Below are 15,299 nucleotides of genomic sequence, written 5' to 3'. Positions count from 1 at the left end.
AAAGAAATTCGCGACTTGCCACAATGTGCGCCCTCTATGTTCATTAATGGTCAGTTCATAAAAATTTTTGTTCGTTGATTCTGAAATTTGTCCTTTACAAAATTTGTCCTTTACAAAAAATTTGTCCTTTACACAATTTGTCTTTAGTTTGACGCCCTCAATGTTTGTTTCGTTTTTTTTACGTTGGTGGTTTTTAGGTAAGAATTAAAAAAATATATAAAGAGTAGTTTTTTTTAAGGATAATTAATTTTGTATTTTTTATTTAAAAACATTTCGTGTAATTATTTTTCAGGGCAAACAATTTTTATAATTAACTTTTTTTTTTATTTAGTGAATTTTTTTTCTTATTGATTATTTTTTTGGATAGGTTTTTTTCTTGTTAATTTAAAAACATTTCGTGTAATTATTTTTAAGGGACAAACATTTCTTTTATTATTAATGATTTTTTGTAATTTAGTGTAATTTTTTTTAATGGATTATTTTTTTTGATAGTTTTCTTTTACTTTTAATTTAAAAACATTTCGTGTATTTATTTTTAAAGGGACAAACATGTTTTTATTATAACCTTTTTTTATATTTAGTGTAATATTTTTTTCTAGTGGATTTATAGTTTTTCATTTTATTTCAAGTTTTGACTAATTGCTCATCTTTTCCCTTTAATCTAAATTAACAATATAATGCTGTTTTTTATTTTATTTTTATTTTATTCATTTTAAACTTTTGGTGCTCTGTATTTACGATCAACACATAAATTTCGTTTGTTTATTATTGGTATTATTGGTATTATTATTTATCTTTAATTAACTGTAATTGTTCTTTAATTTTCGTTTTTTATGTTAGTTTTAAAAAATATAGTTAGTTTTTATTTTATTTAGCTTTTGGCCCTTTTGGCCGCCCATAGTGAAATGCGTTGAGCAGATGTATACTAGTTCTTCTATTATGTCAAGTTGACCTCTACTTCATTGGTATTTGCGATAAGGTCTATGTGTATGATGGTTTATTGGAGTCACAAGTCTGGTTAGAGCGCCATTTCTGCAGACAATTCAATTTCGCAAACATACAAATTTCCGTGTCCCCTTTTTATAGGACAATGTTACATTGGAACCGGCTTTTACGAATTGCAATTTGCACTTCAATCCTCTGCTTCATTTCAACCTCTTTGTTGAATCTGAAATATGTACGTACGTGCACTAACCCATCAACGAATGAACATGACAAAGCAATTCGGAAAACTCCGCCAGGCTTCTATAAACACGGAACAAGTAACGAAACAGCCAACATTGATAATGCGGTGTTTGGGAGTAATATGACACCAAGAAGGTATGTAATGGTACATTGACGTAGAAAGCAATGGTGTTTGTTCTTATTAAACCAATTAACAAATCACATCCAAATAACGGTGTTTTAGGGTGTTTGTTTTTGCAAGGGTTGAAGCATGTCCAACTGTGATTGGTTTTAAGATTATGATTATATATGTAGTTTACGCATTGCATGCTAATATTGTGAGTCAATTTCAAAATAGGGGCCTACCCGTTGTTCTCATCTAAGTTCACTTTTCACTGCATGCAAAATTTCACTTTTCACTGCATGCAAAATTTGGGGCAGGAATCTGTACTCTGGTGTCCCACCCTGATCCATAAAGTTTGCGGTTAAAGGCACTGGATACTTTGGTGCTCAAAATAATTGTTAGCATAAAATCTTATTGGTAACGAGAAAAGGAGAGCTCTTGATAGTATAAAACAATGTGAGAAACGGCTCCCTCTGAAGTAACGTAGGTTTTGAGTAAAATGTAAATTCTCACTCGAATATTAAAAGTAGGCTTTTTTTACGCATCTGAAAGTACACAAAGCAATGAAACAAGGGTGTTTATCTTTTATTATTCTCTTTGCAACTTCGATGACTAATTGAGCACCAGATCAAACAGGTTTTCTTGTCTTTGCATACGTTGGGATACACAAAGTGACTAGCTGTAAAATTAAATCCGCGAAGGATAGCCGCTTATTAAAACACTCATAATATTTCTATTGTATTGTCATCCTTTATAACACTAACATAATGTTTAATTTAGCCACCAGGCAGGCTGCCCAGCCGCATAAAGTGAGGAGAAAACATATATAATATATACCTATTTTTATAATGAATAGGGTAGATGGCCTTAGCTTTCGATCCAATCCGGACCTTCTTCAGAGGCATAAAACAAGTACAAACAAATACATATCCATTTATAGAAAAAGAGAGGGGGAAAGGGATTAAGGAAAGGATCCAGAAAGAAGCGGGAAAATAACAGCCAATCAAAGTTCCTATTTCAGAAACAATATTGGTGGCTATGAACCAATAGGAGTGGAGTGGCGAGGACAAAGGATGTTTAGAATGAAAGGAAGGGTTACTGGACCATAAAAGTGGTAAAAGTATTGTTCGACAACAATGCAGGGAGACATGAAAGGGTAGGATTAGAGAGCAAGTTGCATCATGATGCAACTAACAATGGTCAATTAATAAGAATAGTCTAGTCTACACACAGAGGAAAGATTACACAACTTGTGTAAAATATTACCTGTTTTAGATGTAGTGGGCGAACACCATAACTATTAGGTAAAACTTTACCCAACAGGCGTTGGGTAATATCTTGCTTAATAGCTGTGTAAAAGTTTACATAAATATTGGGTAGTTTTCTTTACTGAATTGTTGGGTAAACCCACTCATGTAAAATATTACTTAATTGTGACGTAAGACTTTACCGCTTTACAATGTAAATAGTTGTGTAAAACTTTACATCAATATTGGGTATTTTTTTTTACTGAATTGCTGGGTATAAATCCACTCATGTAAAATAATTACTCAATTTTGAAGTATAGATTTTACCGATTTTTAATGTAAACTGTGTGCCTTTAAAACTGGTAATAATATACACAATGCTTGTGTTGAATACTAGCAAAGTGTTATTTCATGGAGTTTAGGGCTGTAATAAATGGACACATCATAAATACTGAGACTTGGCGACTACAACATGAATTTCAAGATAACAACTTTTTAATAAAAATTTAATGGTAATAATATTAACAATCCAAAACATCACATGTGCAAAATGGGGTTTTCTGTATGTTTCATAATCAGTCAACAATTTCAGTGAATTTAAAAAATTACAAAAAATCTACCTAATTGGCAAGGTCAGAATAAATACTTCCAGGCTAACACAGTTTAAACTGTAAGGTTGTTCCATAAATCAAAACTATCACAACTATCACATCTCTTATGATTTTGATACTTTATTGCAAACAATTTGTGCAAGAACTTCTTTAACTACAATGCTTCTGGAATGGTCAAATTACATTAATTGGCAAGGTCAGAATAAATACTTCCAGGCTAACACAGCTTAAAGAAGAACTCCAAGGTCAAATTCAATTTTGGGTTTGAACAATTTGTATGGGGAATTATTGGTTTATCCTAATTGTCGCTAAGCAATCAAAACGGTGTTGAATTTGACATTTTGACAAATTTGACAAAAACTGGAAGGGTATTGAATACAAATTTGAATTTGACCTTTGAGTTCCTATTTAAACTGTAAGGTTGTTCCATAAATCCAAACTATCACAACTATCACATCTCTTATGATTTTGATACGTATTTGCAAACATTTTGTGCAAGAACTTTCACTGCACCACCCGAGTTTCTGAAAACCAATTTTTCAAGATTCTTGCAGTAAACAACTGGAATCGTAGTTCAATTTTTAACAGATAGCTTAATATTTATGCACAATTTTTTACCCTTTTGGTAATGTTTGTATAAAAGTACAAGCTCCCATTGGGAACAATAATCAGCTCTCGAATATTTTTTTGTAAGGATAAAATGGACACAATAGCTTTTCAAGGCTTTTATCTGGCTCAATGCTCATACTAATTAAATGCGAAGGCGTTAGTTTTCGACAATATCATCAATCATTATTGATGAATAAATACAGTTTCCTTTGTGCTTACTAATTAGTATGAGCTAAATTATTTCATCGAAGCTAATGACGATGAAATAATTTAGCTCATACCAATTAGTAAACACAAAGGAAACTGTATTTATTCATCATTAATATTGATATTGTCGAAAACTAACGCCTTCGCATTTAATTAGTTTGAGCATTGAGTCAGATTAAAGCCTTGAAAAGCTATTGTGTCCATTTTATCCTTCCAAAAAAATATTCGAGAGCCGATTATTGTTTCCAATGGGAGCTTGTACTTTTATACAAACATTACCGAAAGGGTAAAAAATTGTGCATAAATATTAAGCTATCTTTTTTAAAATTGAACTACGATTCCAGTTATTTACTGCAAGAATCTTGAAAAATTGGTTTTCAGAAACTCGGGCGGTGCAGGGACTAGAGGGTTAACTACAATGCTTCTGGAATGGTCAAATTACATTAATTGGCAAGGTCAGAATAAATACTTCCAGGCTAACACAGCTTAAAGAAGAACTCCAAGGTAAAAATTCAATTTTGGGTTTGAACAATTTGTATGGGGAATTATTGGTTTATCCTCATTGTCGCTAAGCAATCAAAACGGCGTTGAATTTGACATTTTGACAAATTTGACAAAACTGGAAGGGTGTTGAATACAAATTTGAATTTGACCTTTGAGTTCCTATTTAAACTGTAAGGTTGTTCCATAAATCCAAACTATCACAACTATCACATCTCTTATGATTTTGATACGTATTTGCAAACATTTTGTGCAAGAACTTCTTTAACTACAATGCTTATGGAATGGTCAACATTAATCAGATGCATCATGAGATGAACAGTAAGCCCTGAACTCTCGAATAGTGCTGCTCTTCACACCGCCTTTGAGTTCAAACACAACCAATTCAATGAACTCCCAAACGCCAGAACACTCCTCCTGGTAGCTCAAGTCGAAGACAAAATGTGTTTTGAAACACACATCCAGTGCTTTCACAAGGGATGACTGTTCAAATGCATTTGCTCAAAAATTACGAACACTTGCTGTGGAGCCAGTGCAGACCCACCTAATATCAGCATGGTTGCGATCTGGTGTCCCTGTTGATGTCTTTCAAATACTGGTCCAAACTTGTGTTTTCCTGCATAAAGGGGAATAATATTAAACACAATAGGTTAAATTTCAATGGGGGTGCAGTACAAATTGTATGACACGTGTATATTGTCTGTAATGAACTTAAAGTATTGTAATATTACAATTAAACCAATTTTGCTGTAAAATAATGATTTAATCTGATTGTCTTAAGGATGGGGTACACACAATGTCAGATTAAACCATTATTTTATATCAATAGTGGTTTAATTATCATATTACAACACTTATAGATCAATAGAGACAACGTTCCAGTACTGCAATGTATGTGCAATACAATTTGTACATGATGTACATGCACATAAATTTAAAAAAGTACAAAATACAAATTGAAATAAAATAAAATAAATAAACAAATACATAGGGGCTTAAAAAATAAACAAATCAACAAAAGGTTCAATGATGGAGACTTGCAGTTCTGGAATAAGGTGATAGGATCCCAGGAGGAGAGATAATTTTGGTGCTATATAATAAATGCAATCCCACATAACAGTAGGCTACCTGAAAACTTTGATTTTTCTTGATCTTTATCTGATTTTTCTTTTTGTTCTTTTTCTTTCGTCCTTTTTTTTTTGTGTGGGGGGGGGGGGTGAGATTTCTTGAATAATTCCTTTAACAGGTTAAAATAAACAAAGGGTAGATGTGTTTGTGCGATTCCCCTCTCCCAGAGTGATTCACTGGGATCTGTGTAAGAAGTATGGTGTCAAAGTACTTGCGAAATGGTACGACCATGTTCCGGAGAAAGTTGTAGAGAACGACCAGGTCAAGATCCTATGGGACTTTAACATTCAGACCGATCATGTTATACAACATAGGCGTCCGGATGTTGTGCTATTAGATAAGACGAAGAAGATGTGTCATCTCATTGACATAGCGGTGCCAGGTGATATAAGGGTAGCTTTGAAGGAGATGGAAAAGATCGAGAAGTACCAGGACCTGGCCAGGGAACTTCGTAAGATTTGGCAGGTAAAGGTAAAAGTAGTCCCCGTGGTGGTTGGAGCACTTGGCACCATTCCCAAAGCACTGGGGAAACATCTAGATGAAATAGGGACAAATGTGAGGGTAGATCTATTACAGAAGGCAGCGCTTTTGGGAACAGCGAGGATCCTGAGAAAGACCCTTGAGATCTAAGGCTACGGGACGTAGCCCGGCTCGAGGAGTTACCGGCACAAAGGAAAATGAGATCTTTCTTTTGCATGCTGTGATAAAATGAAATAATAATAATAATAATAATAATAATAATAATAATAATAATAATAATAATAATAATAATAATAATAATAATAATAATAATAATAATAATAATAATAATAATAATAATAATAATAATAATAATAATAATAATAATAATAATAATAATAATAATAATAATAATAATAATAATAATAATAATAATAATAATAATAATAATAATAATAATAATAATAATAATAATAATAATAATAATAATAATAATAATAATAATGACGTCTTCTGTAGCGCCGGTATCCACAACAAAAGGTGCTTATGGTGCTCGTCAAAAAACAAAAAAAAACAAAAAAACGTTCCCCCTTGGTTGTTCTCCAGCAGTGCAAAGATCAAGAAAGAAAAAAAGAAGAAAACAAATCCAATGTCTAGTGAATGTTACTGAAATGTAAAAAAAAAAAAAAGATGGGTCTTGAGGGTTGATTTGAAAGTGTCTATTGTCTGGATGGCTCTGATGGAATGTGGTAGACCGTTGCACACCTTCCCTGCAGCTACCTGGAAAGAACTTCAGATAACTTCTAACACGACGATGGAAAGCTGACGATGGAACAAGCTTTAGCTGAAGTCAGAAGGGAAATGGAGGAGGGTTACAGGTAGAAATAGACTTTCTCTGTGGGTTAAATGGAAAGATCTCGGTTGTTCTGTGACAATGTCGAATAAGTGGTTGGTAGCTGTGTGAGTTAGGTAAAATGCAAAGAGGAAAATAAAATGTAGCACTTTGAAGGGGTTTAAGTACTTTTTGTACAACATAAAACACAATGTCAAACATTTTTATAAAACTTATGCGGTTTGAATATATTGATGGTAGAAGGATTCCCTGAAAAATATTACTCGCTGAGGTACTGTAGCTGTAGCAACACTGGACACTATTGGTAATTGTCAAAGACTAGCCTTCACAGTTGGTGTATCTCAACATTATACATAAAATAACAAACCTGTGAAAATTTGAGCTCAATCGGTCATCGAACTTGCGAGATAATAATGAAAGAAAAAACACCCTTGTCACACGAAGTTGTGTGCGTTTAGATGGTTGATTTCGAGACCTCAAGATCTAAATCTGAGGTCTCGAAATGAATTCGTGGAAAATTACTTCTTTCTCGAAAACTATGGCACTTCAGAGAGAGCCGTTTCTCACAATGTTTTATACCGTCATCCTCTCCCCATTACTTGATGTTACAAAGTAAGGTTTTATGCTAATAATTATTTTGAGCAATTACCAATAGTGTCCAGTGCCTTTAAGTAAAGAGGAGAATGGTGTTTCCATCTTCTTGTGATGGTCAAACCAGCCCATCCCCTTCACCCCCACTCGTCTCCATTTTCACTGTTAACCCCTTGCTTTTTGCAGTTTTGAAAGACTCTGCTAGGGTCAAAATACCATTTATTTGAATGCTTTTGATGTATACACAAAATTGAAAGGATCGAACTGTTCCCCAAAGCCAAATATAATTTGGATTTAACCAGAATTAAAAGCACTGTACACCTTTGGTAAAACCAGTCTTCTCTACACTTGGTGTATCTCATTAAACAACAAACCTGTCGCAAAGCTGTGTGCATTGAGTTCGAGACCTCAGCTGAGGTTTCAAATTCAATTCAAATATTTTAGTGAGAAATTACTTCTTTCTCAAATACTACGTTATTTCAGAGGGAGCCGTTTCTCACAATGTTTTGTACTGTCAACAGCTCTCCATTCCTCGTTCCTAAGTAAGTTGTTATGTATGTTTTGTTTTTGAGTAATTGCCTTTATAAGCCTTATTATTGTTGTAAAAAGAAAACAATACAGCTGACTCTCGTTAAAGGCTACCGGTAATTGTTTACGGTGATTAGTTCTTAAGGTAAGAACGAACACAATAGGTTTTGTAATTCTTTCATCTGTCTCAACACTCATCTGATTACATTCTAATGCATTAGTTTTCGACATTATCACCGTGATGGAAGACAATTTCATCAAAATGAACGTTTTGTGGGTTAGGGCTAAACTAATTATTCCATGATCTTTGACGTGTGAAGGGGGAATTAAAAATGCGCTGTAAACGATTGCCATGACTTGAATAGACTATCCAGTTTTATGTTCAGATGTTACAATGTATCGCTTTAGACGGCTCGGCGGTCCAGACTCTAATGTGTTTCACTTTTTAATTTTCCTTTTTTTAAACTAGGAATAACTCTGAATATGTTAAGTTCCGGTTAATCCGAAGCCCTACAGATCACCTGGTGTTCCATTATCATCACATACTATCATCCATGAAATGGAAGTTGAATTCTACCAATATGGACATTTTCAGGTATATTTAGATAAGCAAACTGTTTACACCAAATTTGTTAATCGATTTGTAAAAACATTGACCGGATATACTCCAAGATAAGAACATATTGGTCCTATTTATTACTTCAAACAGTACACAGAAACATCAAAGTCAGATTGCGTCTAAATTTACATTCATTCCATTAAAAAGCGTTACTAAATTACAACATTTTAAAGAATGCAAGGCAATTCAGGAAATGGAAGTTCGGATGAATGTTTCTTTTTAATTTTAACAATGTTGTCAAAATGTTGACACTATTTTATTACTAGAATTTGTACTGTTTTGCACAAACATGTATTCGGGTTTCTATAACTTAAAGTGACCATTACTTAATTGTAAAATGTTTAGCTCATCATTAGGATGCGAACCATAAGAATGCAAATTGAGTAACATATTATCTACAGAGTTGTGATGATCTTATTTGGCAAGTGAATGCTCAACTATTCAAATTGAATTTGGTTTACTCTATTGACCGTTGAATGCTGAAACAGATCATTTTCAAACACAATTGAGTAATCCGCATGTTAAACAAAAAAGTATATTTTGTTAAAACTATAGCAGGAATCAATTTTTTTATTTTACCAATTTTAAAATAGTTTTGGATTAATCTTTTTCGATTTTCAGAAAGGAGCTTTCAAAAGAAACAAGCCTGACGGGGCAGGAAGATTTTATTCTAACACAACGCAACACGAGAGATGGGGACCGTATTCCTTATTTTTTCACCGCTACCAACACAAAGACTCCCATAGTTTACTACAATGTTACAAAGGAGTTCCTCGCTAGGGACGTTCCTAAGGTATACGTAAACACGGAACTTGGCAACTTCTAAGTGATCGCAGCATATCCTGGTTTATTTAAATAACAATCAAAAATTTGCATTTAAAAATACATTCACAAAATAAAATAAAAAGTAAAAGATTATCAAACATTCTGTACAAAAGGGGAAAATTTGCTCCAGGGCAAAATGATTAGTTCACACTCATTATACTAATGGATGTTGGTAAATTGCAACTGTGGAGACTTCATAATTTTCTTGTTACTGGAAATGAGCAACTAAAATGTACCCAGCCATTAAACCAGGGGCCCAGGGTTTCTAACTTGCTTTGCTTATGTTTCACTTAGTTACCTGTTCATGTTTGTTGTGTTGTCATTTAGCCTTCGAGAAAGACTCTGCTAGGGTCGAAACGTCAGGCCATTAATTATTTGTTTCATTTTAAAGGTATGGGTTTTTAAACTATAAATTATTTTCTACACATTTTTATATGTATTTTTTAGATTTTTTAAAAATGTGACAGAGTGTCACAGGTTTGTCGATCAATTAAGCCGCGATTCGGTCTTTGTTCTCCCACGTACAGGCCTACACATTATTTCGATTTATTGTTTAAAGCTAAGTCCTTTTTTGTTTCTGTGCGCAAACCGAAAATTGAATAATGTTAATTTAGTTACTTGAAGCCACTTTTGGTGGTGTGAGGTCAGGGGGCAGTCATGATTGATGTGGCTGATGGTTTGGGAGCTGCCACACTGACACAGCTGTAGCTCTTACTGCCAAAGCTATACCAGTTCTAAGTGTTAGGCGAGTTGGACCTAAACCCCAGAAGGAACATCTCCCCCCCCCCCCTCGTTAATGTCTGGAGGAAGGAGTTGGAACAAAGTCATGGATTAATAGACTTAGGTTACCAGACAAAACACACTGCACGATCCTCTATAGTCCCCTTCTTAGATAGGATTAATAAGATTACCCATAGCGTTTCGTGAATTTCCTGCCTAGCACAACTCATAGCGGTTCGTGAACTTCCTGCTAGCACAACGCTTCTGCTAAGCAGGAAATTCACGAAACGCAATGAGTTAATCATATCTCGAGTTATATTACGACGAGTAACTCGTCATAAAAAAGAACACGTTGCCTTGAATCGGTCGAGTTGGTCTTTGAAGCGTTTGTAACCGTTTGTTTTAAATGCATAGGTTAGAAAGATGTTGACAAAGTAGAATACAATGATCCGCGCAAACATGCCTCGAAATTGCAAGGTTTTCCTTTGACCTCGTCGACTAACATGGTCGGCCATTTATGGGAGTCAAATTTTTTACTCATATAAATGGCCGACCGTGTTAGTTCGCAAAGTAAAAGGAAAACCACGCACTTTCGAGGCAAAGTTGTGTGGATCATGTATTCCACTTTAATATAAAACATCTTTCCGATCATATACATTTAAAAACAAACGGTTACAAACGTTTTTATAGACCAAGACCGATCCAAGGCAACGTGTTTCTTTAACTTAGGATGGGTTCAATGCGTCCTATAACGTCTATGGATAGGCCTAAGATATTGAATGTTTGTGGCTACCTTGCAGGTTTCTCCTCTTTCGGGTCGAATGTTCCCCAGATGCAGTGTGGTTGGTAATAGTGGAATTCTCTCTAACAGTAAATGCGGACACGATATCGATCAAGCAGATTACGTCATCAGGTAAAGACTTATGAACATGATACTGGTTTAGCCGATTCCTTTGAGCTTTTGTAGAATATATGGCTTAAATTTAACACTCCAAGTTAGTTAACAAAACAAAAAATTATTAAAAAAGAAACAAGAACAAAGGAAAAGACGTAATGTGCCCGTAGGGGCGTGGCAACCCCTGCAGGATGCCCGCCGGTCGATCGGAGCTCTTTCCGGTCCCCAGGGAAAGACAGAATCAAAACTAATTAATTTGAAATAATAATAATGTTATTGACTACATTGTTCTAATAATAATATTGTAACATTTTTTCTGTACCTCACTAGGTCCAATGTACCACAAATACGCCCTCATACGGTGGATGCTGGACGGAAGTCTAATTTTACAACAATGAATCCTAGTATTGCTACACGAAGGTACAAATTAATGGTACATCACACAATGTAAACACGTAGACAATCTCATTTTATGAAATGATGCTACTCGAGTATGACTGCTCAGGTACGAGTACGAGTACGAATAAAAGTAGCACTCGAATAAGAGTACGAGTTTCATCAAAACAGTACCCCAATACTCGAATACGAGTACAGGTACCCATCAAAACGGTAAACCAGTAGTACGTGAGATTTAGAGTACACCCCCTCGAATAAGAGTAGCCTACGAATACCAACCAATGGTACCCCAGAAGTACTCGAACATGAGTTCGAGTACCATCAAAACGTTACCCCATGCAGTAGTACTCGAACAAGAGCACGAGTACCATCAAAACGGTACCCCACCAGTAGTACTCGAATAAGAGCACGAGTACCATCAAAACAATACCCCATGCAGTAGTACTCGAATAAGAGCACGAGTGCCATTAAAACGTTACCCCATGCAGTAGTACTTGAGTAAGAGCACGAGTACCATCAAAACTGTACTCCACCAGTAGTACTCGATAAAGAGCACGAGTACCATCAAAACTGTACTCCACCAGTAGTACTTGAGTAAGAGCACGAGTACCATCAAAACTGTACTCCACCAGTAGTACTCGATAAAGAGCACGAGTACCATCAAAACTGTACTCCACCAGTAGTACTCGATAAAGAGCACGAGTACCATCAAAACTGTACTCCACCAGTAGTACTCGATAAAGAGCACGAGTACCATCAAAACTGTACTCCACTAGTAGTACTCGATAAAGAGCACGAGTACCATCAAAACTGTACTCCACCAGTAGTACTCGATAAAGAGCACGAGTACCATCAAAACTGTACTCCACCAGTAGTACTTGAGTAAGAGCACGAGTGCCATCAAAACGTTACCCCGTGCAGTAGTACTTGGAGTAGAAGTAAGAGTCTGAATACAACGGTACCCCACCAGTATTACTCGAATAAGAGTACGAATACCATACAAACTGTACACCAGTACTCGAGTAATAGAATAACGTTTTATTGTCACTTGTAAAAAAAAAAAATATTAGTACAGTGAAATTCGTTTTGGTTTTGCGTGTCTAAAAATATTATGTTGTATACAAATACACTAAAAATTAACCATTTACAAAAATACATGGAAATATAATATAAACAACTCTGAAAAAATGCAACCCTGTGGCGTACCTGTATTTAAAACCAAGGGTTTAGAGTAATTATTTCCGACTCTGACAATCTGAGAACGATCCAATAGAAAGTCTAAAACCCATTTACAAAGATTAACATTTAACCCTAGAAGAGTCAACTTGTCATATAATTTAAAAGGCGAAATCGTGTTAAAGGCCGAGCTGTAATCAATAAATAAAAGTCTGGCATAATTAGGCATTTTTTGATCCAGAAACCGTGTTACATTAAATAGTGTGAGAGACACTGCATCCTCTATTGATCTGTTTTTCTTGTAAGCAAACTGATAAGGATCAAGAGCAGGAATACCATCAAAACTGTACCCCAGTAGTACTCGAAACAGAGTACGAATACCATCAAAACTGTACCCCAGTAGTACTCGAAACAGAGTACGAATACCATCAAAACTGTACCCAGTAGTACTCGAAACAGAGTACGAATACCATCAAAACTGTACACCAGTAGTACTCGAAACAGAGTACGAATACCATCAAAACTGTACCCCAGTAGTACTCGAAACAGAGTACGAATACCATCAAAACTGTACACCAGTAGTACTCGAATAAGAGTACGAATACCATCAAACTTTACCCCAGTAGTACTCGAGTATTAAGAGCACTAGTACCATCAAAACTGTACCCCATTAGTACTCGAGTGAGAGCACTTGAGTACCATCAAAACAGTACTCCAATAGTACCAATACAAAGTTCGAGTCCCGAGGATGGTTAGAAGGAAACACACTTATGAAATAACAGCGAAACCATGACCCTTTGATCTTTGATTTTAATACTTTCTTCATGTAGTCACTAGTAGATCCAGCAGGTTTCCTAATAAAGCAACTGTATGATAATTATTAATTTCAAAGCTCATTGATAATTGGTTAAAGCTTTTTAATGCCATCTTGTTTTTTAATTGAGCTGTAATCCAAGTTGTAAACACTTCCCTTTTATAATGTATTATTCTTGTTGAATTTTAAATAAACCAATAATGATGATCCCCGACTGTTATCCGTGCGAATGAAGTCTTAGATGTCTAGGTAGACCCCGATAACAATGTTTGTGTTTTTCTCTGTCCTTTCGCCAAGATTTAACAAGCTGAAAAACAAGAAAGATACTGTTGCTCTTGCAAAGATCGTTCAGGAATACTACGGTATCCTGTGGTTGCCATGTCTCACAGCTACTAGTTCAACTGACGTATGTCTGAAGGTAAAACACACCCTGGAATTGGAAAATGTCCGAAACCTCACGGCAGCCGTCGCAGATCCACGCCATTTTCTAGCCATATACAACTTCTGGAAACAGAGAAACTTTACACGGCCTCTTTCGACAGGTATGTTTGTCGCCCTCTGTCGACCACAACAATGCAAATTGGGATAATTAATGCGCGTGCGAAGCGTACCCTATATGTAGCCTGAACATTTGACGTCACATAGGGACTCAGTCTAACCCCTATGTTTATGTTGTTGTTGCCACTGTTGTTGTTTTATATTAGTATGTAGTATTACAAATTTCGGGTTTAACAAAATCAACTTTACATTAGCGGGACTTGAACCTTGAACCAAACAAGTTAAAAAGTCCAGCATGGGAAAACATTTGTCATGCTTATTGACTAACCTAGCACACAATATGTTTACAAACAAACTAATTAGACTAGCCGAATGACATCATGCAAGCCGCAATCAATGACAAACACAATTTCTTTTTTTAAAGTGCGGTCAAAATGAAGTAAACATTTCAAGTTATATCAGTGTTAACAATATTTAAATGTATTTTTTTGTGATCCAACTGAAGGTTTCTACATGACTCACTTGGCACTGGCGATGTGCGAAGAGACACACCTCTACGGCTTCTGGCCCTTCCCATACAGGGTGCCAGACAGAGTGACAGACACTGGTACAAACACATTGAGGAAAGTCAAGTATCATTACTTCGACAACGTCGGCTTCAGTTCTTTTCATTCAATGAACGATGAGTTTGCTGTACTTCTTCAAATGCACGTTATGGGAATCCTCAATTTGCACACCACAGAATGTGGTGTCTGACAACTATTATTTAGTTATTATATTACATGATTGTTGATTCAGAGTCAGCCTTTAACTGGTTTCCATTGCCATGTACATTGCTACTTTTTAAGAATTACTTTAAGTTTTAAGAATTAACAGTAACTCCAAACGATTCCTTCAGTTTTTTTAGTGACTATGATTTTCCAATGAAAATTAAGGATTATTACTACAATGTACACAAACACGTTCTTTTAACTGTCTATCTTATGCCGATTGAGACTGATTTAAATCAAGACAAGAAAACAACAACTTGATGTTTGAAGTTTAAAATCAGTAATATTTCCGAAAGAGTTTTTGTTATAATGCAGTAAATTATGAATGACATGATTTATTTGTGTCTTCAAACACTGCTACAGGTTACCCATGGTTTTATCAATCATTCGATCATTCCTACTAACCACCTTTTAATTTTTTGTTTTAGCTGCTTGTGTTATATATTGCTCAAATGTTGGGTGACATGACCTTTGAATTCCGCATTCCGATTTAAAGACACTGGACACTATTGGTAAATGTCAAAGACCAGTCTTCTCACTTTTCAACATGTGCATAACCACAAC

General features: G+C 35.2%; 1 protein-coding gene across 1 annotated transcript; it reads left to right on the top strand.

Annotated features, from left to right (window-relative positions):
- The first annotated feature begins 968 nt into the window (after positions 1-968).
- Positions 969-15,299, top strand: LOC117298080 (alpha-N-acetylneuraminide alpha-2,8-sialyltransferase-like). The gene is made up of 7 exons (XM_033781317.1): positions 969-1,320; positions 8,492-8,617; positions 9,263-9,434; positions 10,987-11,099; positions 11,412-11,501; positions 13,765-14,009; positions 14,471-15,299. The coding sequence occupies exons 1-7, from the start codon at positions 1,091-1,093 to the stop codon at positions 14,719-14,721; spliced, it is 1,227 nt and encodes a 408-aa protein (XP_033637208.1). The 5' UTR covers positions 969-1,090; the 3' UTR covers positions 14,722-15,299.

Source organism: Asterias rubens, chromosome 12 (genome assembly GCF_902459465.1).
Source record: "Asterias rubens chromosome 12, eAstRub1.3, whole genome shotgun sequence".
Taxonomy (NCBI): domain Eukaryota; kingdom Metazoa; phylum Echinodermata; class Asteroidea; order Forcipulatida; family Asteriidae; genus Asterias; species Asterias rubens.
The sequence above is the reverse complement of the archived record's forward strand: the minus strand, read 5'-3'. Positions and strand labels throughout refer to the sequence as shown.

Bases quoted from the DNA above. Each gene is read 5' to 3' on its own strand.
- LOC117298080 (XM_033781317.1), top strand. From the start codon at position 1,091: ATGTTACATTGGAACCGGCTTTTACGAATTGCAATTTGCACTTCAATC. The intron at 8,618-9,262 runs GTATATTTAGAT...TTCGATTTTCAG, and splicing joins ACCAATATGGACATTTTCAG to AAAGGAGCTTTCAAAAGAAA. The intron at 11,502-13,764 runs GTACAAATTAAT...CCTTTCGCCAAG, and splicing joins CCTAGTATTGCTACACGAAG to ATTTAACAAGCTGAAAAACA.